The sequence below is a fragment of the Penicillium pulvis genome (genome assembly GCF_028828015.1).
Source record: "Penicillium pulvis strain IBT 33274 chromosome Unknown contig_12_segment0_segment0, whole genome shotgun sequence".
In the NCBI taxonomy this organism is placed as follows: domain Eukaryota; kingdom Fungi; phylum Ascomycota; class Eurotiomycetes; order Eurotiales; family Aspergillaceae; genus Penicillium; species Penicillium pulvis.
In genome coordinates this window covers 3,973,477-3,997,900 of record NW_026643072.1, presented here as the reverse complement: position 1 = coordinate 3,997,900, position 24,424 = coordinate 3,973,477, and the positions used below count along the sequence as shown (strand labels likewise).

General features: G+C 47.7%; 9 protein-coding genes across 9 annotated transcripts; 6 read left to right on the top strand and 3 right to left on the bottom strand.

Annotated features, from left to right (window-relative positions):
* Window positions 1-2,827: 2,827 nt before the first annotated feature.
* On the bottom strand, window positions 2,828-4,975 carry N7503_002721 (uncharacterized protein; the record flags this gene model as incomplete). The annotated part of the gene is made up of 4 exons (XM_057062268.1): window positions 2,828-3,908; window positions 3,961-4,220; window positions 4,278-4,831; window positions 4,903-4,975. The coding sequence occupies 4 exons, from the start codon at window positions 4,973-4,975 to the stop codon at window positions 2,828-2,830; spliced, it is 1,968 nt and encodes a 655-aa protein (XP_056926230.1).
* A 4,344-nt stretch (window positions 4,976-9,319) lies between these two features.
* N7503_002720 (holocytochrome c synthase CYC3) lies at window positions 9,320-10,535 on the top strand. The gene is made up of 3 exons (XM_057062267.1): window positions 9,320-9,464; window positions 9,520-10,154; window positions 10,219-10,535. Exons 1-3 carry the CDS (start codon window positions 9,390-9,392, stop codon window positions 10,463-10,465), a joined length of 957 nt encoding a protein of 318 aa, XP_056926229.1. The 5' UTR covers window positions 9,320-9,389; the 3' UTR covers window positions 10,466-10,535.
* A 307-nt stretch (window positions 10,536-10,842) lies between these two features.
* Window positions 10,843-12,970, bottom strand: N7503_002719 (ABC1 kinase family protein; the record flags this gene model as incomplete). Its single annotated transcript, XM_057062266.1, has 3 exons — window positions 10,843-11,020; window positions 11,074-12,413; window positions 12,473-12,970. The coding sequence occupies 3 exons, from the start codon at window positions 12,968-12,970 to the stop codon at window positions 10,843-10,845; spliced, it is 2,016 nt and encodes a 671-aa protein (XP_056926228.1).
* An 810-nt stretch (window positions 12,971-13,780) lies between these two features.
* Window positions 13,781-16,460, top strand: N7503_002718 (putative alpha-L-rhamnosidase C; the record flags this gene model as incomplete). Its single annotated transcript, XM_057062265.1, has 3 exons — window positions 13,781-13,869; window positions 13,925-14,609; window positions 14,688-16,460. 3 exons carry the CDS (start codon window positions 13,781-13,783, stop codon window positions 16,458-16,460), a joined length of 2,547 nt encoding a protein of 848 aa, XP_056926227.1.
* A 1,169-nt stretch (window positions 16,461-17,629) lies between these two features.
* Window positions 17,630-18,929, top strand: N7503_002717 (uncharacterized protein; the record flags this gene model as incomplete). The annotated part of the gene is made up of 2 exons (XM_057062264.1): window positions 17,630-17,947; window positions 18,003-18,929. The coding sequence occupies 2 exons, from the start codon at window positions 17,630-17,632 to the stop codon at window positions 18,927-18,929; spliced, it is 1,245 nt and encodes a 414-aa protein (XP_056926226.1).
* Window positions 18,930-19,492: 563 nt separating this feature from the next.
* N7503_002716 (uncharacterized protein) lies at window positions 19,493-20,353 on the top strand (the record flags this gene model as incomplete). The annotated part of the gene is made up of 3 exons (XM_057062263.1): window positions 19,493-19,618; window positions 19,676-19,871; window positions 19,938-20,353. The coding sequence occupies 3 exons, from the start codon at window positions 19,493-19,495 to the stop codon at window positions 20,351-20,353; spliced, it is 738 nt and encodes a 245-aa protein (XP_056926225.1).
* A 499-nt stretch (window positions 20,354-20,852) lies between these two features.
* Window positions 20,853-22,257, top strand: N7503_002715 (thermophilic desulfurizing enzyme family protein; the record flags this gene model as incomplete). The annotated part of the gene is made up of 3 exons (XM_057062262.1): window positions 20,853-21,151; window positions 21,210-21,683; window positions 21,744-22,257. The coding sequence occupies 3 exons, from the start codon at window positions 20,853-20,855 to the stop codon at window positions 22,255-22,257; spliced, it is 1,287 nt and encodes a 428-aa protein (XP_056926224.1).
* A 311-nt stretch (window positions 22,258-22,568) lies between these two features.
* On the top strand, window positions 22,569-23,456 carry N7503_002714 (xanthine phosphoribosyltransferase; the record flags this gene model as incomplete). Its single annotated transcript, XM_057062261.1, has 5 exons — window positions 22,569-22,601; window positions 22,685-22,791; window positions 22,855-23,167; window positions 23,241-23,350; window positions 23,408-23,456. The coding sequence occupies 5 exons, from the start codon at window positions 22,569-22,571 to the stop codon at window positions 23,454-23,456; spliced, it is 612 nt and encodes a 203-aa protein (XP_056926223.1).
* A 417-nt stretch (window positions 23,457-23,873) lies between these two features.
* N7503_002713 (dolichol-phosphate mannosyltransferase subunit 3) lies at window positions 23,874-24,308 on the bottom strand (the record flags this gene model as incomplete). Its single annotated transcript, XM_057062260.1, has 3 exons — window positions 23,874-24,035; window positions 24,114-24,182; window positions 24,261-24,308. The coding sequence occupies 3 exons, from the start codon at window positions 24,306-24,308 to the stop codon at window positions 23,874-23,876; spliced, it is 279 nt and encodes a 92-aa protein (XP_056926222.1).
* Between the last annotated feature and the right edge of the window lie 116 nt (window positions 24,309-24,424).

The following is a 24,424-nucleotide window of genomic DNA, read 5'->3' as shown; positions in this document are numbered from 1 at the left end:
TGCCTAGTGGATGCTATGCGGCTAAGGCACCAACATAGTAACAATAGTATGTCACGGGATATCTGATTGATACCCGATCCCCCTTCTCCCTCAATTAGGTGCATGCTCACCAAGAAGGTCTGACGGAACTGGCCCCCGGGCATGTAACGGATGGAACGGGATGATATCAGGATATTATCGATCGGGAATTATATCCAAATCCCTGTCGAAGCGTGGACCCATTTATTCTATAAAGCAGGCATTAAGCCCTCGATTCTTTGAAGGTTCTTCAAGAATCAGTCTCGGTTGTTCAATCGAAACCCAGGCTCTTTCTCTACTTCTTACCTGACCAATCAGTTGTTGGCTGATACCTTAGCTCCCGTTACATAGTAACAGCCATCTGGTTCGTTATATCATCCCCTCTCACAAAAGAGGTAGCATCCTGATGCTTCAGAACCAATATCTATCCTATCACCACAGTATTATTATTGCCGGTGCCGCTATGGGGCTTGGTCGAATTGTAATGGCCAGAGTGATTGCCGCTGGTATAGCTCACGAGCTGTTGAACGGTTCGAATGAACTCGGTGTAGATACAGGGGAGGTTTAATTGTTGATTAAGTTGTAGCGAGAGCGTTAAGAATAATTATAGAGCAGATTAGCTTGCACTTGCTGCTCCTGGCGAGGGGTATTGATCAAGGACTGAGGTCCTGGTGAACTTTCCAGATCTGGAAGCAGAGGTTTTAGATACTAAGATGGTTGAGGTTATGCTTAGACAAGAAGCTGACAATGTGTGCAGAGAACATCGGTTTGCACTTACTGCTCCTGATAACATGACTGGAGTTCTTCCAGGGTAGCATGGAGCTGATCAAGGTCAAGATCTATGTTCAAGGTGAGGTGAAGTTTCGAATGGGGTGATAGAATTAACTCTATCGCGGCTAGTGACAATATACACATATTGATTACTCACATAGCTTACACGATCTCTTGTAAGGTGAAGCTGGCAGAAGAATTACTACTGGTCTCTTGCGCGCAGCTTACCAGGGTAGTCTGTATCAGGGCACACCACTTCGATACCAAAGGCTTTGAGCAACGGAAATTGGAGTAAGGAGCTCAGGTACGACACCATGCACAGGTGAATATATGATGGTATTAACGAAAGTACTCAGATTAAAGAGAAGAAGAAGATATAGGCTATGGTGGGTAGTGGATGCCGTCTGGCTGAGGCACCAACGCAGTAATAATAGTAACAGTATTCTAGCTTCTGACCTATGTAGCCATAAATCTCGGCCTGTCTTCATCAAGCGGTTCCATAACTCAGTTGGTTAGAGTGTCATGCTAATAACGTGAAAGTCGAGGGTTCGACCCCCTCTGGGACCATGTTTTTGACTCTACGATTTGACATATTTTTGATTATCTAACACCTTTGAGTTTTAGTACATGTAGCATTAATTTTCTAATTCTCAATGTAGATTGGTTCCATAACTCAGTTGGTTAGAGTGTCATGCTAATAACGTGAAAGTCGAGGGTTCGACCCCCTCTGGGACCATTTGTTTTTTTTTTGCCTTAATCTGCTTTGGTGACTTTCACGTCATTAGCATGACAATCTAACCAACTTAAATATGGAACCCCTTGATCGGTGGTGCCTGAATCTGGTCCTCATGATCCAGAAGAATATCCAGGGTGTAGGAAGTAAATATGGCCCCTCTCTCTTGTTGACAAAACTACCTTAGACTAGACAACAACTTAGGCTAGGCAGTTGCTAGAGCTAATTCAAACTGCACTTCTTATCAATTAATCAATTGGAAGCGCCCCATACTCTAGCTGCCATACTTGACGAAGGGAATTTGAACTTGGTGTGTAGCTATACCGTCTTCCGTGTCGAGTACTTTAGAATAACTACTACCCCGGGGCCTACCTCGAACCTTGTCTACCAGCATCGTCTTCGCAGGTTTCTATCTAGTGGCAGCTATGGTGGTCCATCTAGCATAGACGCAATCGACTCTGTGGATATGCTAGGGCATTTGGGTCAGTTATGCCGGCAGAAAAAGGGGACCGCTCGTCACACCCAAGTCCCAACATTGCTGGCATTCCCCATACAATCAGGACGGCTGCTACGCCTAAGTGCCTAATATGGAATCTATGAGCCGCCTTCGCCGCAATCGCCCCCGGACTTAACGCTCGCTCTCTTGCGACTCTCCCCTCCCCCTCCCCCATCTCTAATTAGTACTACTTCTGCTGTTTGAATGCCTTAGATGATAGGTCTGCTGCTTCTAGTTGGTCTCTAATATTACCCTCCGTTATGTTTGTTCACTGACTGGTAGGTCAACAGATGGAACGAAAATATTACGTGTAGTCATATTCTCAATACCCTTAATTGTTGAGATTGAGCATTTTGCAAGGCTGGAATAGCTTCAACAAGAAGAGGGAGGGGGGGGGGGGGCAGTTTGTATAGGGAACTATAGTAAAATTGGGATTCGGACGCTGTTGGGCCGACTCCAGCTTGAGTGCGGCCAGCCTAAGTATCCCCCAATGCCCATAACAGACCCAGAGTCGATTGCGTCTACTAGTATGGAGCGCCGTAACCTTAGTAGCAAGGTGATAAACTACGAGTAGTATATATGAGCTATCTCCGACTTTACAATGGATTTTACTCCCACTCCTTTTGTATACTACTAATTAGTAGCTAAAATCTCGTCAGACTCGATGAAGTAGGGAAGGCCGGAGGGATGCATAGCTAGAATGTGTGTCATATGGTGATAGCTAGGAGTGAGATGTCTATCCTTCTACTGGTAACTATACACAAACTGGGAATGCTTGAGGCTTGAAACATACACCTGAGCTCCCATATTTAGTCTGTGTATTCGGTTTGGCGCTCGATCCCTGTCTCCGAGCGATTGACAATCCAACGGCGACGTAACAAGCAAGTCTCATTGAAGGGGACATCCTCTAGTAGATCAACAAGCGTGTTCATACGCATGGCAAGTTTGTTTTCTCCGGAGCTGTGAAGCCATGTGTCGACTTTGTTTCCGGAGGCATTCAGGCCCTTGATTGATATCGCAAGTCGGCTCGATGGATCATAATCCATCGCCTTACACGCAAAGCGATGACTAATCGCCGTTTGGTAAAGATGGAACTGCTCGATAAGCTTGCTGCCGGGTGAGATCTCTAGCGAACTGGGCACAGAGATGATGAATTTTCCGCATGTAACAAAGCCACGACTGCGGCCTGGAGCACACTTGACAGTGGTTTTCTTGCCCTTGAGGTACTCCTTCGTCCTGGCAATGGTGCTCTGTTGATTGGAGCTCCAAGCCTGCTGGAGCTGTCTTTTGTTATTATCAAGCCAATATTTGCGTAGTTCTGGGTCGGGGGAGTTTCGGATATCATTGTATGAGTCTCTGGCTTTCTGCGCCCATGATCGAACAGCTGCGTCCTCCGAGCGTAGAAGTGCCTGGAAGCTTGGTCGATCGAAAACTTCTTTTCTTTCTGGCACAGTTTCATCTTGGAACCTTTGCCATATGGGTGGCACAACATTGAGGTGGCGACCGGCGGACGACCGGCTGATAGATGGAGATAGATATTTGTCGAGATCCCTTGCAGTGAGGGTCTGGAACAGACATGCCATCCACATCTCCAGAAGGTTCAGACAACATTGATCAGCTCTAAAGACAGTCTGTCCCTTGGTACTCGGGTCACATGTAGCAAGTACAACAGACTTCGAGCACGTATCTTCCCTCGAATCCCATATGTGATAATGGAGGCTGAGATGTTTTTTGCGGTAAATCTTGTTGTTGTGATCCGCTATCCTTCTTGCCAGGTCTGTTGCTTGGCCAACGTACAACCAGAAACGTTCGGGCTCTTCTGGAAGCCAGATAATGTGCAGGTAGACTCCAGCGGCAGTGCTTTCGGTATCCCCTCCGATCGACTGTAACCTAGCCAGATTTAGGAGAAGCTATTATATTCTGTAGACATAACGACACTTACCTTTTCAAAGAGGATGGCCCGTCATCACTAACCCGTCTCACACCAGGCGTCAGAATATCCTCAAGCTTTGCACATATGTCCACAGTAGAACAATGCTGTAAAAAAGATGCGTAACGATCGGAATGGAGCTCTTCGACCTTCTGGATCAGATAGGTCAAAACCTGCGTTCGGTCCACCGATATGAGATCCAGCGGAATTGGAAGTAACACTTCTGTCTTCGCATAAGATCCTCCAGCATTTTCTTCCAAGGCTACATCTTTCTCTTATGTCGGGTTTTCGGGCTGCAGGGATCTTTCGGGCTGCAAAGAGTGTTCAACTTGTAGGCTATGTTCGATGGCCGCTGGATTGCCGGTGTCGCTCTCTCTTGTACCTGCTCGGGAAACGGCCATATCCATTTGCCAGTGATTGCGTCGCTCATTAAATTCCGCATCCCACTTTTTGTGTCTAGCCTGCCCCTTTTCTCCCCTGATCTTCTTGGCTGTTTTGATAGCAGCGCTTCGGGTCAAGTTGGATGGCTGCCGCTCTATCCGGTTTGAGCAGAAGTAGAACACCTCGACGACCTTCGTGTATTGTCCTTCTTCGAACTCTTCAAGCTGTTCTGCGGTATCAGGATTCATGTAATGGTAGTAATGGTCGTCGAAGTCCTCGCTGAACTCTTCGAGCAGTCGATTCACAACTCTCAAACGGACGGTCTCTTCGGAAACTGTCTCTTCATCAACAGCAGATGGTAGTGCACTGGGGTCAATTTGAATGTCAGACTTATCAACCAGGAAGTGAATCATATTTTTCAGAAGCGAAATATAGCGACAACCATGTGGGTCTCTCTGGAAATATCCTGTGTAAGCCTGGACAGCTTCGTTACTGGGGGTTTCTATGGGGCCGGTGGCGATCTTCAGGCATGAGTTTCCCAGCAGCGCAGCGTAGCGTGTGGTCGATCAACACCGGAGAGGCCCTTGAAGATGTCGCGGGCGGTTTTTGACTTGCTTGATGCCGATTCTGATGCTCTGCCCAACATTTTCGACAACTCGATACCGGTGTATTCACCGTTGGGGTTCTCGGGAATCAGGACATTGTCGAGATTGTCGTAAGGCGGTGGGATCCAGACGAGTCGATGGAGTCAAATAGATGAGTGCTAGCTGTCAACTACGATGGCAACACCAAAGCAGTGGTACTAGTATATGTGAAAGAAGAGGCACTGCCAGTGGTGTGAGGAAAAGTCATGATCGGAAAGAATGTTGGAAGAAACAGTCCAAACAGGACAGGTGGATGCCTGAAACACTCTCCGTGATGTCCAACGTCTACACACGGGGTACGCCAGCGATGCTAGTACTGCCTAGATATGCCAACCTTGGAACCTTAGAATATTACTATTATATTGCGGTACCTCTGCTTTTAGAGCACGAGATAAATAGAGTGAAGATGGTTGATTCGGATAGTAGATGATATTTTTCAAGACAAAACTTGGAATATATATATGTACCATGAAATACTAGTACTGAATCAGGAGTAAAGCAAAAAGAGAGAAAGGGGCTGGCTAAGAAGCCACCTGCGTACAAAATGCAATAACAACAATAACTGCAGTAAGGTTGGACAAAAATATCAAACATAGATAAGAAAGGAGAGAGATGGAGCCTTGAGGTAAACAAGAACAACCGGACCCACTAAAGAGGCCCAGACACCTGACATACAATTCAACATATAAGATAGATTTCTCCCTGGAATAGGCATATAGGTGACTCCTGTTTCAGGAACCCATATATCAAGATCAGTAATTATGTATCTCAGTCTTAATTTTATCAGTTATTATTCTAGACTAGTCAATTATTAGTATCTCTACTTACAGAGTAGAGTAGGGATGGATCATAATTCCACGTCACATGACATGATAGGTTCCATAACTCAGTTGGTTAGAGTGTCATGCTAATAACGTGAAAGTCGAGGGTTCGACCCCCTCTGGGACCACGTTTTTTACTATATAATCTATATTTTTCATGGGACCCTTTTACCTTTGTGGTTTGAAATGATATTCTTCGAATTTCATTATAGACTGGTTCCATAACTCAGTTGGTTAGAGTGTCATGCTAATAACGTGAAAGTCGAGGGTTCGACCCCCTCTGGGACCATGTTTTTTTTGACTAAGTCTAACATACTTTTTATCAACACTTTTCTGCATGAGTACACAAAGCATTAATTCTTTGAGTCTCACTATAGAACGGTTCCATAACTCAGTTGGTTAGAGTGTCATGCTAATAACGTGAAAGTCGAGGGTTCGACCCCCTCTGGGACCATCTTTTTTTACTTTTTACTAAAGTAATCCACTACCGGGTGGCCACCCCATTAAAAAACGCGTCAATTAATTAGACCTCTTTTTTTAACCACCCACTCCGGCCCTCTACCGTACGAGAAATGGCCGCTTTACTACTCGCCGCGCGTGGATCGGAACAGACTAGAATAGACGTAACCAAAAAAAAAAGTCTCGGCAAAAAATGTGTAAAATCAGGCAAAATTAGGCATATAGCCAACCTCGTTGCGGGCCCATTAGGGGCCCATGGGCCCCCCTGTGAATTTTATGGGTTGGGGTGGGTCCTGGAACTTTACATGGGGCCCCATTTGCTAAAGCCTACTGAGAATGCTTACTGTAAGTACAATTGTGGGGTTACGTGACACTCACATGACCATTGGTTATTTCGGCGGAAAAACCATCTCTCCTCAACTGACGCAGTTGGTCTGTATGGCCAGTTCTATACAGTGGTCCTGACATTCCTCTCACAAGCTTCAAATTCGCATAGTTTCGGAAATACAGCATCAAGAACTATTATGACTCATGGAATAGGTTCAAGCCAATTGAACCCCATTGTAATCAGCGACGACTAGTATTCTGATTCTGATACTATATACATTAGTACACCTCAATTTAGGGAGCTCTGGGTCAAGAAAGCCTTCAAAGAGTGCTAAACAACTTCAGGCTCGATGAAACAGCTCCCATTTCAACATCCGCTGGCTCTTCTGAGTATCACTGCTTGGGTTCTGCTCAACTCTTTCAAGACAACACAGCGCGAGGTCATTACGAAGGCCAGTTTTTCGACGACCCGCAGTTCTTGCTACTTTCGTGTAAGGATTTCAGTCTTGTCAGCCCTTTCCACCAGCAGCAATACCTTAATGAGATATCCGAAGCCTTACTTACGCCACTGGCAAGATTTTGGAAACTCGTGCCCTCGCATTGACATTCATATTGTCACATTATGACAATGATAATCCCTTGACAGCTACAGAGCAGGAGACTGCTGCTCTGCTACATGAGAACCTGAATACTAGCAGACATTATTCAATAATGAGGTGAGAATAAAAAAAGGCTATAAGCAGGAAAACAACACTTGAATATAGAATATTTAGTAGGTGTGTAAAAAGGTATGGTCCCAGAGGGGGTCGAACCCTCGACTTTCACGTTATTAGCATGACACTCTAACCAACTGAGTTATGGAACCGCTTGATGAGGACAGGCCGAGATTTATGACTTCATCAAAGCGGGTCTTTTTCTTATGATCGGCTCATAGGTGAGAATACCAAGCCAGAGCGTCGGGCTTCAGGCAAAAATAAAGATTCGCGCGCACAAATTGCTCAGACTTTAGGCGGACCAAGTCGCTGAGGCGATCAACGAAGGTGAAGACATTAGTATAGTGCATAACGTCGCGGATAAGCACGAAGCCGCCATCCTTATCGGGTTGGCTTAGGTTAAAGAAACCAATCTCTGCAGGCTTCCAGGATGTATCAGGCTTTAAATCATAGGTGACAGCTTGTGCCTAGTTCGAGGCTGGCGCTAGAGTATGGAGTAACGCGATGAGATCGGGGTTGGTCAGGATGCCGGTGAGGATGGCTTGGAAATCCTGGACCGGGGCTGCCGAAGGAGCACTGTTCTGGCGGTTATCCTTGTCAGCCATCGTAGGAACTGGCAACAACTAGCCGGGGAAAGATCTAGGAGGAAAAAGAGGCTCAGCGGCAGCGGGTGGGGTCCCGTAGGTAAGAGCTGGTGGAGGGGAAGGGGATAGGAGGGCCTGCGTATGGTACCCGCATAGGGGAGAAATCAGCGAAGCTGACGGCGTTGCGTGAAGAAGTAGCAGGGCGCAGCTGTGTTCGTTCGGTGCGCGGTGTAGTAGGCGCTGAAACGAGCGTTGGGGCAGAGGCCGCACTCGTGATAGACGAGTTAGGATGACGTTTGGCCGGCCCTAGCGCCGGCGGCTTAGTCTAAATACGGCCGAGCGGGCGACTAGGTTCCGATTCTAAAGAAAGAGGATCAGGGGGGCAGAGTGAAATCGATAAACGAAGAAAACCCTTGGTGGCTTGGTTCAAGCAGGAACGATCAATAGGCCAGTCGACTAGGAAGTCAGCCGAGTTTGGCAAGCTGGTTGAGGGCACCTTCCCGAATCGGGTGATGACGTGTTGGATGCGAAAATGGATGATAGAATCGGATTCAAAAACCCAGGGGGAGGTAGGTTAGTCAGCGACAAGCTAATGAAGTTATCAAGCTGTGAGGCAAGTATCAAAGCCGATCTCGATGCTTTATCCAGCGAGTCCATATAAGCTCAAGACGGGTATGGTTCACTAGGGCGGGAGCGGGTGGGATTGGTGCGATCACCGCACCGGCGCAGGCTTGGCGCAGGAAAAGGAAAACAAGGACAAATAACCGATCGGAGGACCCGAAAGAAAACGTAGACAGGACGTGCTACCAACTGTTACGTTGATGGAACGTATGGCACTAAGCTAGAAAACGGGGGATAAGAAGCATGACATATGGGAGGTCAGAGAGACCGAAACTATGGACTATGTAGTTATGGCCCGGTCACATCTTGGCTAGGGAAGCAGGACGGGCTCGTAACAGTTAGAGCAGTGGGGTACCAAAAAATCCTTCACCAGAGCAGATTAGGTGCAAAAAGAAATGGTCCCAGAGGGGGGTCGAACCCTCGACTTTCACGTTATTAGCATGACACTCTAACCAACTGAGTTATGGAACCAATCGATATGGTATTTGAAGAATTAATGCTCTATGTACTAACACAAAAAAGTGTGGTGTAATTAAAATATATTAATTGGTATGTATAGTCAAAAACATGGTCCCAGAGGGGGTCGAACCCTCGACTTTCACGTTATTAGCATGACACTCTAACCAACTGAGTTATGGAACCAGTCTATATTGAAACTTGAAGAATTAATGCTTTAGGTACTAGCACAGGAAACTGTTAAAGTACCCTTGTTGATGTAAACCAACCAAATCGCGTGGATTTCTATACTTCGGCCCGCTGCGGATTACGAGTCGGATTATGTCATCTTGTCGCGGTTTTCCCGATCTTTTATCGCGCGAGGCAATTTTTTGGTTTTTACCACTCCATTGCCACTTTTTACTGTTAATTCTTCTGTACTCTTTAGTATCGAAAATGGGTTGGTTCTGGGCAGACTCGCAGCCAACGGCGCCACAGGCTCCTCACCCGCCTACCAATGCAGCTCCCCCGGTACGTCCTTCAGGACCTTAATTTACATCAAGTACCCGACTGACCATCAATTCAGCCTTCATGCCCGATGCATGAATCGCGTCAGGCGCCAGCTGCTGTCCCTGAGGGCAGTTGCCCCATGAAATCCGATTCTCCTTTCTATCCGAAAACATCTGCCGCGCAATCCCCGAAAGAGCCAGCGGCTCCAACCCAGTCCTCCTCCACTTTATCGAAACTGAACCCGATGAACTATATGTTCGCCTCGATCTCTCAGGAGCGTGCCGCGAACCAGACCGTCGATCTTCCCGTTGAGCGTGAACAGTCTTCTATCCCACGAGGCGACAGCGACGAGAACTGGGAGTACCCATCCCCTCAGCAGATGTACAATGCCATGCTGCGCAAAGGACACACCGATACACCCCAGGATGCCGTGGAAGCCATGGTTGCTGTCCACAACTTCCTGAATGAAGGTGCCTGGAACGAGATTGTAGGATGGGAGCGCACATTCGCCAAGGGTCTCAAGGAAGGATGGAGCAAGTGTCGCCGAGGCGAGGAGAATCTGAGCTGGGACCTGGCCATGGCTGAGGCGCATGGACTTGCGGACCCGACGACAGAGCCTCGCCTGATTCGGTTCCAGGGTCGTCCAAAGGATCTTACTCCCAAGGCCCAGATCTTCCAGGCTTTGGGATGGATCTACCCTTCCAAGTTTGAGTATGTCGCACCCTGCAATTGTAGTTTATCATTGCCAATCAAATACTAACATGAGATACTTCAGGACCAAACCTCCTTTTGACCGACACGACTGGTTCGTTCAGCGTCAGACACCTAACGGCTCAAAGGAAGTTCGTTATGTGATCGATTACTACTCTGGTCCTCCTGAGCCGAATGGAGACCCTGTCTTCTACCTCGATATCCGACCTGCTTTAGATACGCCAACGGCTGCGGTTGAGCGACTGATGCGATGGGGAGGAGACGCATGGTGGAGAGCCAGTGGAGCTGCTGTTCGCGAGCAGAGCTCATGAGGCTCTTCAGACCATTTGATCCATTCTCCACTCCACATTGTATAATTTTAGACATGGCATGGGCGTTTCTTCGTGGTTTTTTTATATTTTTTTATGAAACCCCTATTCATGATCTCTGGTGTTTTCTCCTTCCTGTGTCATATTCTACCTGTCTTACTACCCAAGTTTTAACAGTTTATTTCCACCAGCAGACGATAATGGCAATATAGTGATGTTCCAAGGTTTTCGTGAGATTTTATCGATGTGACATGAGTTTTGAGCCAATTTGTAGCACTAGCTTGCCATTGGATTGGAAATTCATATTTGAATACTGTATATATTTTCATTATCATTGATGCCGGGGGCACTTCATATGGTACAGAAAGGGAATCTATATCTCAGATATTTGGCGACAACTGATCGTACTTGACGCACCGCTCGACACTCTCAATGCTGGCCTGCAGCAATCCACGAGCCTCCAAGCCAACCCAGACACGAAGCATCGAGGTGTCGCCTGAACGGACCGTTTGCAAGAAGGTGGCGCCAGAGCCCAGCTGTCGGAGAATAGGAAGGGCACTAGAAACAGGTCAGTGTTGCTCTGAAAAAACTGGGATCTAGGATTGCCATACCTCTTAAACAAGTCTAGATCTGGATTCAAACTTCTCCCAATGCCTTCAAGTAGGAGGCAAGATATCACGACATTCACAAAGTCACCTTCGAACCGGACGTGATGGCCGCGGACCATTGTTAAGACCTCACTCAGCACATCGCCAATCTTGATATTTCCAAGAGCAAATGTACGTGTCTTAATGCTCAACACAAGATGTTGCATTTTGAGAGCGAAAATCTCTGGCTCGAGGACCTGTTCGGGTGTGCGACATCGCTCAACCATAAGTTGACCAGCTCTATATCCATCAAACTCAGCAATGGCTCGGAAAAGATCCAGGAAATTTCGCCGATTGGTGTCGTTCAACTCAGTAACCAGACCGGTATCAATGAAAATAAGCTGTGGGCGATATCCTTCATTATTAAGCTGAGCCAGTGCGGAATCCCACTGTTCTTGATGGCCAATATGGGGACGTAATCGTGCAAGCACAGACTCGGTCACGTCTACTTCAGCTCGTGTCGGCGCATCGGTGGCACGCGAATGCTTGCGAAGGGATAGATCGAGTTCGCTAGGCTTGTAAAACCGAACCATGATATTTCCAGGGTGTAGATCGGCATGGACAAAGTTATCGATTAGAAGCATGTGTAAAAAGGCATCGAGGCCTTCATTGGCAATCTCATGTTGGTAAACGCCTCCTCCGATTTCCAGAAACGTGGCTAGCGGGATACCCTGAGCAAATTCCTCGACCAGCACTTCGCGAGTTGTATAGTCCAGGTAAGGGTATGGGAACCAGGCGGTGCTTCGGGACTTGAATTTCTCTCGGAACATGACGAGGTTGGTGCCTTCGATACGCATATCCAGTTGAAGTTTCATCATCTCACCGAACTGTTGAACCTCATCTGGGAAGGAGAGCCAGTGCATCGTTGGAATGGCATTTATCAAAGAAGCGAAGAAGGACATGATGCGTAGATCACGATGAATCATCTTCTCGACTCGGGGATGTAATACTTTGATCGCGACATATGATGATGGTACACGATGTGGTGAGTCCTTGACTAGCACGTCGACGTTCTTGCGCATCTTCTCTCCCAAGGTGATCGGCTCATGACCTAGCTCCTGGTTTGTAGTCGCTAGGCTCGGTTTGAGTTTCGCTTTATAGACTTGTGCAATGGCACCAACGCCCAAAGGCTTTTCGTCGAACTCCTCAAAGATCTCTTCAAATGGAAGACCATTGAATGCCTTTCGGATTGTCCGCTTGGTATCGCGAAGGGAATGAGCGGGCGCATTGGAATGGAGTGAGGACATGACGGCGCACATTTCCGGAGGAAATATATCAGTTCGTGAAGCAGCCCATTGACCAAGCTATCAAACAGGTTAGTCTCTAGTGAATCATACGCAAGTGGAAGATAGAATCAACAAACCTTGATAAAAGCAGGTCCAGCGCGCTCCATCGCCTTGACCAAGAACCGATACCACCAGATTGTACCCGATTGCGCCCCATTTCTAGTTTCAACAGCCCGGCCAATCCAGATAGCAGGCACGGTTACTACAACCGGCATGAAAATCACGAATAGGTGCAAGAATCTCAATCCGGTAGCGATTGGGTCATAGACATAGTAGTAGAATGTGACAGAGAGGGATTGCCAGACCCGCGATAAGCCCCGGGCGTCTGGAGAAACAGCTTTCCGGATCTCATCGCGTGAAGCCTCAAGCATTTGCATTTCACCCGTCTTCTCAGGGTGATCTGCCTCTGCCAACTTGAGGAATGCGCTGGGTGCCAAAGCGGTCATCACCAGTCCGCTGATGATCCGGCCCCGCCGCGGGACTTGCTTGGTAGGTTGCCATGATGTGAAATGATGTCGCGGGATACGTTGGATCCCGCGTCGAAAGCAAAAACGACTGAGGAGGACCGTCCTCATGGTCTATGGTGTAGTGCATGGGAAGAGGAGGATGAGCCGCGGCGAGCGATAACCCCGATAACCGGCACGTGTTGCAACGTCATAACTCATGAAATCAGGGTATGTACTTGCTGTAGTACATGTTCAAGTAGTCGCTTATCTACGTCTTCATTACATGATAGACACCAGGGATACACCTGTGAAATTGACACTTTAAGTGACTGCACCTAAAGCACGATTATTGTAGATTTCCTGGCCAACGACGGGACTATACATTGGTTCCCAGGTTGCGATACGACAAGTCAGTCATAAAACCAAACCGGGAGTTCACCCATAACCACTGGGCTGTTAGCACAGGGGTAGTGCGCTCGCTTCGCATTTCTGTGAAGCTGCGAGAGGTCCGGGGTTCGATTCCCCGATAGTCCATCTTTTTTATTTTTTATTTTTATTTTTTATTTGCAATCATGTTTTCTTCTAATTCGAGACGGGAGAATGTATTTTCCCCTGTCTTTTTCTTTTATTTTCCTCTTATTTTTGTCTGTATTTAATCAACAGATAATAGACTGGTTACCTGTAGCTTTGATTTTGATTAGCTAACACCTTTGCAGGGTCTAGAGTATGTCCTATCCGCAGTGCGGAGAAGCCGCAGCTTCTCCACCTCGGTTGATGTGGAGGCGGAGGTGGACAAGAAACCCTGCATTGATTCTTCATGACTCGGCAGTTGATTCACCGAGAACTAGGACCTCTTTGCCCCGAGGTCAAGCTTAAAAGCGCTCACCCGAAGGGACTTGTGGAGTTTCAGGAGGACAGAGGTCTTCAATGTCAACAATCATGACTATACGGGCATTCCTCTTGACGATAGCTTTCTGGTCGCAGGGATTTTGGCATTTCACAGAGGCGCTGGATGCCAGTTCTAGAATGTGAGTGCCAAGTGTGACTGGCCTCTGGACTTTATTAAATAGCTTACAAATCTAGCAATTTCAATGATCTCCAGAAATCTTTCTCCCCCAAGGCAATAGCTGTTGGCCACGACATCCAGTGGCCAACATTGAAACCATCCAAATTTGTTCTAAATGTGCATACCCCGATCGCCACCATTGACTATGGATCGGAGGCTGCTGGATATCCATTTTTCGAGATAGAATCAGTCGAAGCGCAAGCACAGATTGAAGTGAAGTACAGCGAACCCTACAATGGGCTCCAGCATGTTTGGGGAGATGGTCCCTACACATTTTCTACTGGTCTCTCCAATGTTGCTCGGGTCGAGACTTTCAATATTACCAAAGCGGGAACAGTGAAGTCCTCATTGATCCAAGGTGGACAAAGATGGCAGTCTATTAAGTTGGTTGCCGGCAACAAGGTCACGATCTCCCGAGTCGGCTTCGAACCAACAGTTTCTGTCACAGATCCAGACACACTACCAGCCCGCTTTTTGTCTGATGATACAGTCTTGAACGCGATCTGGAAATTGGGACAGAAAGCAGCAACTATGGCATGCCTTGAGAAAGGTAGCCAGAAGGCTGTATGGGATATTGACCCAGTCAAAGGAGCTTTGGTGCACAGTATAAGGTCTTCGCCGAACATTGAGACTTCCACATTTGAAGATTACACCTTGGAATTTGAGACATCTATCGAGAGGGGTGGGGTATGGTGGTCGATAGTAAGTTCTATCGCTATGTACTGCCATTTTCCATGCGATATCAGTATATATATTTACCTACGAATTGTGAATGCATAGGCCCAATCTGTGTCTTATGGTAATGGCATTCAGCTACTACTTGTTGGTGAACTACCCGAGGCCTCGACATTCGCTAATACCAATATATCCTTGACTCCTCCGAACAGCATTCTGTTGGCAGACGCATACGGCTTCGTCAACCAAACAACTTTGAACTCATATTTGCTCGATACTTTTACCATTCCGTTCAAAGTGCACGAGAAAGAATGGTATACCGTTACTACAGCTTTATCAGATAGCAATCGAATTGCTGTGCAGCTTAATGGCATCTCTATCTTCAACGTCTCGCTGTCAGATTACTACACCGGTGGTTCTGAAGTCTCACTCAGTGGATCCTTTGGGTTTGGAGCTTACCAGGATCAAGCTGCTTGGGTTCGCAACGCCAAGGTCCATGACAGTGCGAATGGATCCCTCTTATACATGGATGGCCTTCGCGATCAGAATGCTTTGGCACGCTATGGGACGCAGAGTAACCTGGGAACCGTCTGCTTAGATGGAGCCAAACGAGATCGCCTGGTTTGGATGGGTGACTTTTACCATACTTCGCGTATTATAGGTGCTAGCACTGACCGATACGATTGGTCACGCGGGACTTTGTCGTTCTTACTCGATACACAAGCCTCTAATGGCCAATTGAATTTCGCACCAGCTATGGGGTACGATCCATCGACCACCATTGACGCTTACAGCACAGATGGCACATATCCTGGCTTAGAAGACTATCAGATCCTTGGATTCCTAAGTTTCTACCATCTGCTCAAACAAACAAACGACTTGGAATATGCCGCCCAAACTTGGCCACAGTGGCAAAAGCAACTGACATGGCTTTTGAGTACGATCAATGCCACGGATGGACTGGTGGACGTGAACAGTGCATTTTTAGGACCGGGGACGGGAGGTTCCGCAGTCAGTTGCCTTACAGTCGAAGCTCTGAACGGAGCTACAGAGATCGCCAGCGCACTGGGGGACAAGAGTGCTGCCAGGACATACAATGAGTCCGCCAAAAGGCTAGCTGATGCTGTCAATACTCACCTTTGGAATGATGAACTTGGAGTTTACTCTCTTAGTCGATCAGAAACGAGCGACTTTAGCGTTGCTGGGATTGGACTGTGCATTACTTCCGGGGTCGCAAATTCGACCAGGGCTTCACAGGTTGTGTCTTCCAAAAATCTTGCAAAGCTGAGACTCGGTCCTGGCTACAAGGACGATACTACCGTAAACGGAACGGATTCCAGTATCTCGATCTCACCAAACACCAATGGCTTCTTATTACCTGCTCTGTTTATGGGGAATGCTACCACGGCTGCCAATAATCTTCTCCGATCCATGTGGGGAGCGATGCTGTCAGAGGACGTGAAAGCCGGTGTCGGAAATGACACCACATCCACCGGTGCAAGCTGGGAATATCTTGATGTGAATGGTTCTCCCGGCTTGGGTCTGTTTACTAGTCTCAGCCACCCATGGGGAGGAGCGGCAACATATGTTCTGACAGAGTGGGCCGCTGGACTGCGTCCAGTGAATGGACCCGAAGGTTTTGGGTACAGGGATTGGCTCTTAGCTCCAGAAACAGGCTTACAGATAGGCCTCAAACAAGCGAGTGCTCGAGTTGTTACGGAAGGGGGGAAAATGTTGTCCGTCGCATGGGAACTCGATGGGACAGAGTTGAAAGTAAAGATTGATGCGCCCCATGGTACCACTGGAAAGGTTCTAACTGGGAGCGGATATAAGATAATCAATGGAGGTAGCGTTCAATCAGTGCGGATTTCAAGATGAATATAACGCTTGGGGGTGAAATGTTGGGGTGAGTTTACCAGAGGTGGAAACTCTGACAAGCAGCCTTGGGAGTGTAGATAGCCCAAGAAAAAAAAAATCAATCCAATGGTAAACTATGTGATTGAATATGGAAATGATGTGTTTGAAAAGGAGCTTTCAAATTGAACACCACAAAATTAGACGACCATCCGTACTGACCGCAATTGAAGTAGCGCAGTATTCAGTATTCAGCGAGTAATATTATTGAGTACATACCCATGTCCCTACTTACTCACGCTAGTCTGTAGACTACGCTGAAATGTGAAGGTGATTAAAGAGTGATACCCACTGAGCCGCATTTTCTCACCTGTATCGTGACCCTAATGAAGCGTTATCTCGTATATTGACGTGAATTAAGCGAGGTGATGCGATACGATGCGATGTTCTGTAATACTTGAAATGATAAAATCTTATGATTTATAATTACTCGCTACTTTGTATGCGGTTGGTGAGGGTGTTTAACAAATTTTGTGGTGATCAAATACCGCGCGCCTTTCAAAATCACAGCGCGGCCACTGGAACCTGGAAATCCCGGGTTCGAACTTGAATAAGCCCGCTTATCCTCTTTATTTCAATCAGCGTTCCAGTCTCTTATTGTAGGTTTCTTTCTACCAGGCCATCAAAATGAACCATACCATCAAATATGGACGAGTATGCCTCGGCCTGGGATAACCTTCAGCCATCTTCGAAGACACCCACTGGGCAGCTCAGTTCAACGCCTACCAGATTTCAAATTAGACTACTTCATGTCTTCGAAAATAAAGTTAAGATAGGACTGACAAAATAACGTTGCATTCTGCCTTTCCCGTACCTCGGAATGATGTGGATCTTATCAGTGAATCCACAAGACCCACATTCCAGTACACATTCCTCACCCCTTGTTCTTTGTCCGTTTTCCTCAACAAAGAATTTCCTATTCCGGAAGATGCAGCTTAATTCAACAAGATTCCGGCGTTGATCTTGGGGTTTTGCCGTAGTGGGAGCCTCCAACATAGTGTATCCCGAAAACAGACCAGACGGCCATGTCGCAAACATCTCCAACCAACATTAAAATGGATACGATGACCCCAGTCGCTCGCGACGGAGCGTCCCTTCTGATTCCTTTCGATAATAACAGCTCTTAATTCACCATGGGTCATCCGGAGAGCACCCATGACGATATCGAATCGAATCTCGACAGCGAGTCCTCAACTTGGCGCGACTGGGCAGCAGTGATAGCTTGGTGTGTATTGGGCTACTTGTTCATAATTTTGACCGTGATTGGCTATTTCAATCCATCACTCTTGCCGATTGATCCCACGTCATTGCTGTTCAACAAGAACCTCTCTCCATTTTTTGCCTATTCGCATGGATCGGGATATTTCCCGAAGCCGCAAGGCTTCAAGATTGTCGCATTAGTGCCTTTCAGGTACCACGAGCGTACAGAGATTCTCGACTGCTATTTACAGGTAAGAGGGATTTCAGCTCTTACTTCGATGGAATTACAAGCTAAGATCGCTACAGAAAAATCTCGTCCACAATCATGGCTTCCTCGACCAGGTCGTTTTTGTTCCTCAGACGCACGACCCGGTTAGCCTGGAATGGTTACAAACCACAGTGATGGAAACACCAGGGTATGCGATAGCCCCACCTGGTCAGGATATGGACTGGAAAATCACACGAGACAATGTCATGTACATTCGTATTGATGGCGATATCGTTTTCTTGGAAGACCACACTATCCCTACGATCGTGAAGACCAAGTTGGAAAACCCCGAATCGCTGATGGTCTCCGCCAACGTCGTGAACGAGGCGGCTCTTGCAGCATTGCATAGCCATCCCGGTGTTGCTCTCCCGTATCTACCAGAATTGCACCATGTCAAGCAGACCTCTGGATTCAAGGAGCGGATAAGCCAAGGATGGCGCGCCTCAGGCCTACCTGCATGGGAAGGTCCAGCAAGCTTTCGAGTTCGGAAGGGATTCAGGCCCCCATTTGAAGGCCATCGGTGGTTGCTACCGGCCGAACCGGGCTCTGATCGAGATCCCATCGCGGCCTCGGTATATACGGATACTGGGCCGACTCTGAATGACTGGACGGTCGCTGCGCAGCAACATTACTCGTTCCTTCATCATCTCGAAACGAACCATTTGAAGCGATACAAGTTTCCGGTTTGGGTGGATCCCACCGAGCCAATTAGCCAGAATTTTGGATGCTTCTGGGGGAGGGATGCACTAGCTCTTCGTGAGATTTTTGAAGTCGGTCACACAACTGATGGACCCGGTAAGCCTTGGATCAGGGCAGACGGGACTAGGCCGCATGTCAACATTGATGGGAAAGGCCTGGCCGCGCATTATTCGGCCAGTTCAGGAGCTGCGGGTCTAGATTCGACCGATCTTTTGGACCGCTATCGAGCATATGCCCAGGAGAAAGTCTGTCGCTTTACATCGTGATGGAGGATCTGGGAGAAATCTACTTCAAGTTCTGTAAATAGTATACCCTACAAAATATAATATAATTTGCTCAGATTCGTGCGAGTACAGCAGATTCTAGTCATCCGACCTAGTAGTTCAAGCCATTGAATTCAAAAACACAAGGCGATCTACGTATGCACATAGCTAAGAGCGCTTCTCGGCCGAGTATTGAGGTTGAGGTCATAATAGGCTAGAGCTAAGTGGGCTTTCGGATTGAGACGATCACATCATTAGAAGGTTGATTGTGCCATTAGTGTACCCCACACATCATCATTTCCACAACCTTGTTTGGAGATAAACTAAAATTGGGGTATTTAAAATAAGGTATTGCAGTGTAGATCTCTTCGAGGTCACCGTCAGCAGCATTGATCAATAAATAGTCAATCCCGCAGCTTCTGATTTGATGCCATCTGTTGGCTTGATGATGCGATGGTTCCGCACATATAGGGAGAAACCATATGTCTTTATAATTTGAACGAGTTCTAGATGAATAAATCTGTTAATGATCGCGAGCTGAAATTCACTGAAAGTCACCATTACCAATGTCCTCTACGGCCTTCCAAAATGGTGCCATTGGTACCCATAAAGAAACCGAGTCAGTGGATATAGAACAACAAGGCAGACCGATCGCCCTGGACTCTGGACTTCCAAAATCTCTCGGTGCAGGTGTAAGTCTCAATATCACGATATTTCTAAGACGAAACTATAGCTGACAATTACTGTAGTCCGCGTTGGCACTAGGTGCATTCGGTACAACACTCACCACACTCTCATTGAGTCTAATGGAATGGCGAGGAGTAACGACCAACAACGTTTTCGTGGCCAACTTCTTTTTTATCGCGGCATTTGGTCTGGTTATAACCGCGCAGTGGGAATTGTCCATTGGAAATGGCTTCGCCTACACAGTTTTCAGCGCTTTTGGTACGCTCCAACATGGTCATGAGCATGGCGAGGATGACTGATACTAACCGAATTATTCCATTCAAGGTCTTTTTTACGCCGGATATGGAGCTCTTCTGACTCCTGCATTTGGAATATCCCAGGCTTACGGTGGAACCAGCACAGCAGAGTATAACAATGCCGTCGGGTTCTTCATGATTCTATGGACCGTATTTGTATTCACGTTCCTCATTGCATCACTCGCAAGCAACATTGCCTACATACTTGTCTTCCTCTTTGTTGACCTGGGATTCCTGACCGTTGCTGCAAGCTACTTTGCCAAGGCAGATGGCCACGCTGCGTCTGCTGTCGCGCTGCAGAAGACAGGTGGAGTATTCTGTTTTCTCGCTGGGTTGATTGGATGGTATATTGTGTTCCACTTGTTGCTGCAGGATTCTATCCTGGATCTACCATTGGGTGATACTTCGAGATATTTTGGAAAGAAGGGGAAAAAGAAGGAGTAGATTGCGTGATTGGATCGCGGTCAGGAGCGGAACTTTCATTATTTAGTTTTAAGGAAAGTGCCATAAACCCGAAGTACAGATACGGTTACGTGCTAAATCTAAATTTATTGTGATATCTCATTCTCGAGGTTTTATTTATATACGTGCTCATTCGCAATTCGCAGCTGTATGAATGTAATGTCCAATGGCTGATGCGTTAGTCCGCCCGCAGTGGGGCATGCATGATCTACGGCATATGGTAATAACGACATTTACCCCCAATTTGACGACACAAACACCTGCTACGTATGTGTCTTAACGTCTGTCGGCCGAGTATCAATTGAATTTTTGGGTCGTCTGAGATGTCGGGTATCGCATCATTATACACGAACAGCATGTCATCAAGACGAACTTGTCTGGGCGATGGCTAGATATACTGCGACCCCCCCAGCATTCATCAAGTCTCAACAGGAAGATCTTTACGTGAGTAACTTTCTTCGATCGCAATATCTATTACAACATGACAGTCAACGTGGACGTTCCAGCAACAGACCCCGCAGTTTATGCTTCTTACGAAGCGAAATGGGCCACACTTCCAGACACCGCCGAAGCCTGGCTGGCCAGAGCACGCGAAGTAGCTGAAGTTCTGGCGCAAGATGCAGCCCAGAGAGACCAGGAGAATAAGTCTCCACGCGCTGAGATTGCACTTCTGAAGCACTCGGGCTTGCTGAAGCTATTGGGACCTAAGAAGTATGGGGGTGGCGAGCAGCCGTGGAGTATCGGGTACAAGGCGATCAGGGAAGTCGCAAAGACAGACGGGTAAGACTTGATCGGGTTATATGACTGAAGTTTATGCTGACATTACGGGATATGATAGTTCCATTGGCATGCTGCTTGGTTACCATTTGCTGTGGTCGACCACCGCAAACGTTGTTGGTACCCCCGAACAAATTGAACGTACCCACCAATTGATCATCGCGAATAACTACTTCGTCGGTGGTGCGGTCAATCCACGTGATAGTGACCTGACAATCACATCAGATGGCGACCACATTGTTTTCAATGGAGCCAAGCACTTCAACACTGGCGGTGTTGTATCTGACTTGACCGTTTTGGAGGGTGTCTTAGAGGGCACTGAGGGTCACATCTTTGCTCTGGTCGAAACCAGGCAGCCTGGAATTAGCTTTGCCCACAACTGGCATAATATTGGCTTGCGCCTGACAGAATCCGGCGGGGTCAAGATCGAGAATATTCGTGTTCCATGGAGAGACGCGCTGGGATGGGATGAAACCACCAAGCAGCCGCGTGAAGATGTTTTACTCGCTCCATTCGCCACTTTGCTTCTCCCAACGTATGTATCTTGAAAACCCCCCACGAAGGGCTTTGTTGCTAACAAGCTGGTCTCGTCTAGTATTCAACTGGTCTTTAGCAACTTCTATCTTGGCATTGCCATCGGAGCTCTGGAATTCGCATCCAAGTACACAACCAATGGCACCCGTCCTTGGCCCTTCGGTGGAGACAACAAAGAGTCCGCAACGGACGAGTTCTATATTCTCGAGCGATACGGTAACTTCTTCGCGCACCTTCGGGCTACCGAGGCGCTGGCCGACCGCGCAGGCGAACAGCTCTCTGAATTATACATCCGTCACGGAGCTAACCGGTCCGCATTGACTGCGGAGGAACGTGGCGAGGTTGCCGAGTGGATAGCCAGTGTTAAGGTAGTCACTACGGACGTTGGGCTTCGTGTTACATCTGGTGTGTTTGAGGTGACCGGTGCCCGGGCAACGGCCTTGAAAGTGGGACTGGATCGGTTTTGGCGGGATATTCGAACGCACACTCTGCATGACCCGGTGGCTTACAAGAACCGAGAGTTGGGTCGGTTTGTGCTTCTGCGGGAATACCCCGCGCCAACTTGGTACACATAGTGGAAAGAACTTGGGTGCACAAGTCCACGTTTAGATGATATAGGAGTTTTTGTGACGAATGAGATAATCTTTTCCCCTTTCAGTATCCGAAATAGATGATATAGATCAGGTTCCTGAGTATATAGATCGCATTATACGAATGTGGCAGGTGTCAACGATAAGCCCCGCCACAGATAACAGATGCCGATCCGAAAATTTCGATGTTCGGCTTTCTCCGAGGGTTCAATACTTTTTTTTTTTTTTTTTGATCTCGTTCCTGTCGCATCTTTCACATCCCTGTTCATAACTCGTTCTGTTCTTAACACGTCAAAATGGTCCAGAAGTTCTACGTTACTTACAACCAGGTACGTTCCTCTTTCATCTACAATGTCACTCTACACTTGGTGGGGCGATCTCGAAGTGATTGTCAGACTAATCACATGTATAGGTTCACAAGCTCTGCCAGCAGTCGGCAGGTGCTATCCTGAAGGAGAATGCCCCTCACCTGATGATCGCCATCGGTGGTGGTGGCTATGTTCCTGCTCGCATCCTCCGGTATGTCCAAACGCTCGATTCCTATACACATGCGCAGTCCTAATTGTCCGACCCCGCAAACAGATCCTTCCTCAAGGGACCCGGTGATCCCAACATCCCTATTCAGGCTATTGGTCTGTCCCTCTACGAGGATCTTGGCCGTGGCGATGCCGAGGAGGTCCCTGGCACCAAGGTGACCCGCACACAATGGTTGGACCTGAGCTCTCTGGAGATGGCCAACCTGATTGGCAAGAACATCCTCATTGTTGATGAGGTTGACGACACCCGCACTACTCTCGAGTACGCTGTGCGCGAGCTCGAGAAGGATGTTCAGATTGCTCAGAAGCAGCTTGGTCGCGAGGGCGAGAAGACCAACTTCTCCATCTTCGTGCTGCACGTGAGTTTCCTCGCGAGCCTCGGAATAAATTGGACGAATTCGGATTCAATGCTAACCTGATCCCCTGTAACAGAACAAGAACAAGGAGAAGAAGGGTGTCTTGCCCGCCGACATGATGGAGAGCCGTTACCACGCTGCCGTCACCACCGACGACGTGTGGATTTGCTACCCCTGGGAGGCTCGGTATGTTCCTGCGAATACACATCCTCAAAAACTGAACATAGACTAACAATTTCTCAGTGACATTGACGAGCACGACGCTCTCGCCAAGGAGAACCCTATCATCTAAGACCCGCGGCCCTTACTTGCATCGTCGAACAGATTTTCATTCTGCGCAGCGCTTCTATACAGCTGGTGGCTTTTTGGTCCCTTGGCAATCTATCCCGGATGTTCTATATGACCCGGGCACGTTAATTTACGATAACATTGATGAAAATTAGAGAAAAGTTGACTCCTTCAAATACCTACGTCAACTTGAGCCATGTCAGGTCCGCCCTTGGGGGCTTCTGCATGGTGGAAATAAATATCCAAGGGTATCAAACGGATGTTTATTGATGGCGAAACCAAATAGCAATTAAAAAGCTCCGTATTTTATAAAGCCTCACGGCCTCATTCCACGGAAAGTCACGCTTCCACAATCCCAAGAGCGAGGTGACTGATCTGCGTGCGATAATGCGCCCCAACCCAATTATTCGTGAAGATTGAATTAATCGACATCAATCTTGCCCTGGCGCAGTTCGATCTTGGCCTGTTCAATCTCCTTCTGCAGTTCCGCGTGTGCCTCGGGGACGTCATTAAAGGTGAAGATCGCAAGACCGAGACGGGCGAGAAGGTAGCATCCAAAGACAATAACAGCCCAGAAGGGGAGCTGAAGGTGACACGGAGATTAGCGACTTGTTCCAAGCTATTTCAGGAAACGCGGCATGTTCGGCCGGATGCGACGTACCACGGGGATGACTTCGTTCTGGAGGGTCTCGTTCAGAGGGATGAGACCAAGGTAGAGACTGAGGTAAAGCTGGAATAGTTATTCGTTAGCGGTGCGTTCATAGCTTTGCGCCTCGGGATTCCGTCGAGGACGGATTTGTTGACGTACAGAGGAAACGAGGAGAAGGACGGAAATGGTTTGCTGGGCGCGCGTCATGGTGGAGGTGCGAAACGTGTCTGACGGGTAGGAAAAGAAATGCAAGGAGAGATGATTAAAGTTGATATGGATCCCAGGTTCAATTGACCGAGTTTAAAGGAGTGAATGGGGGGGGG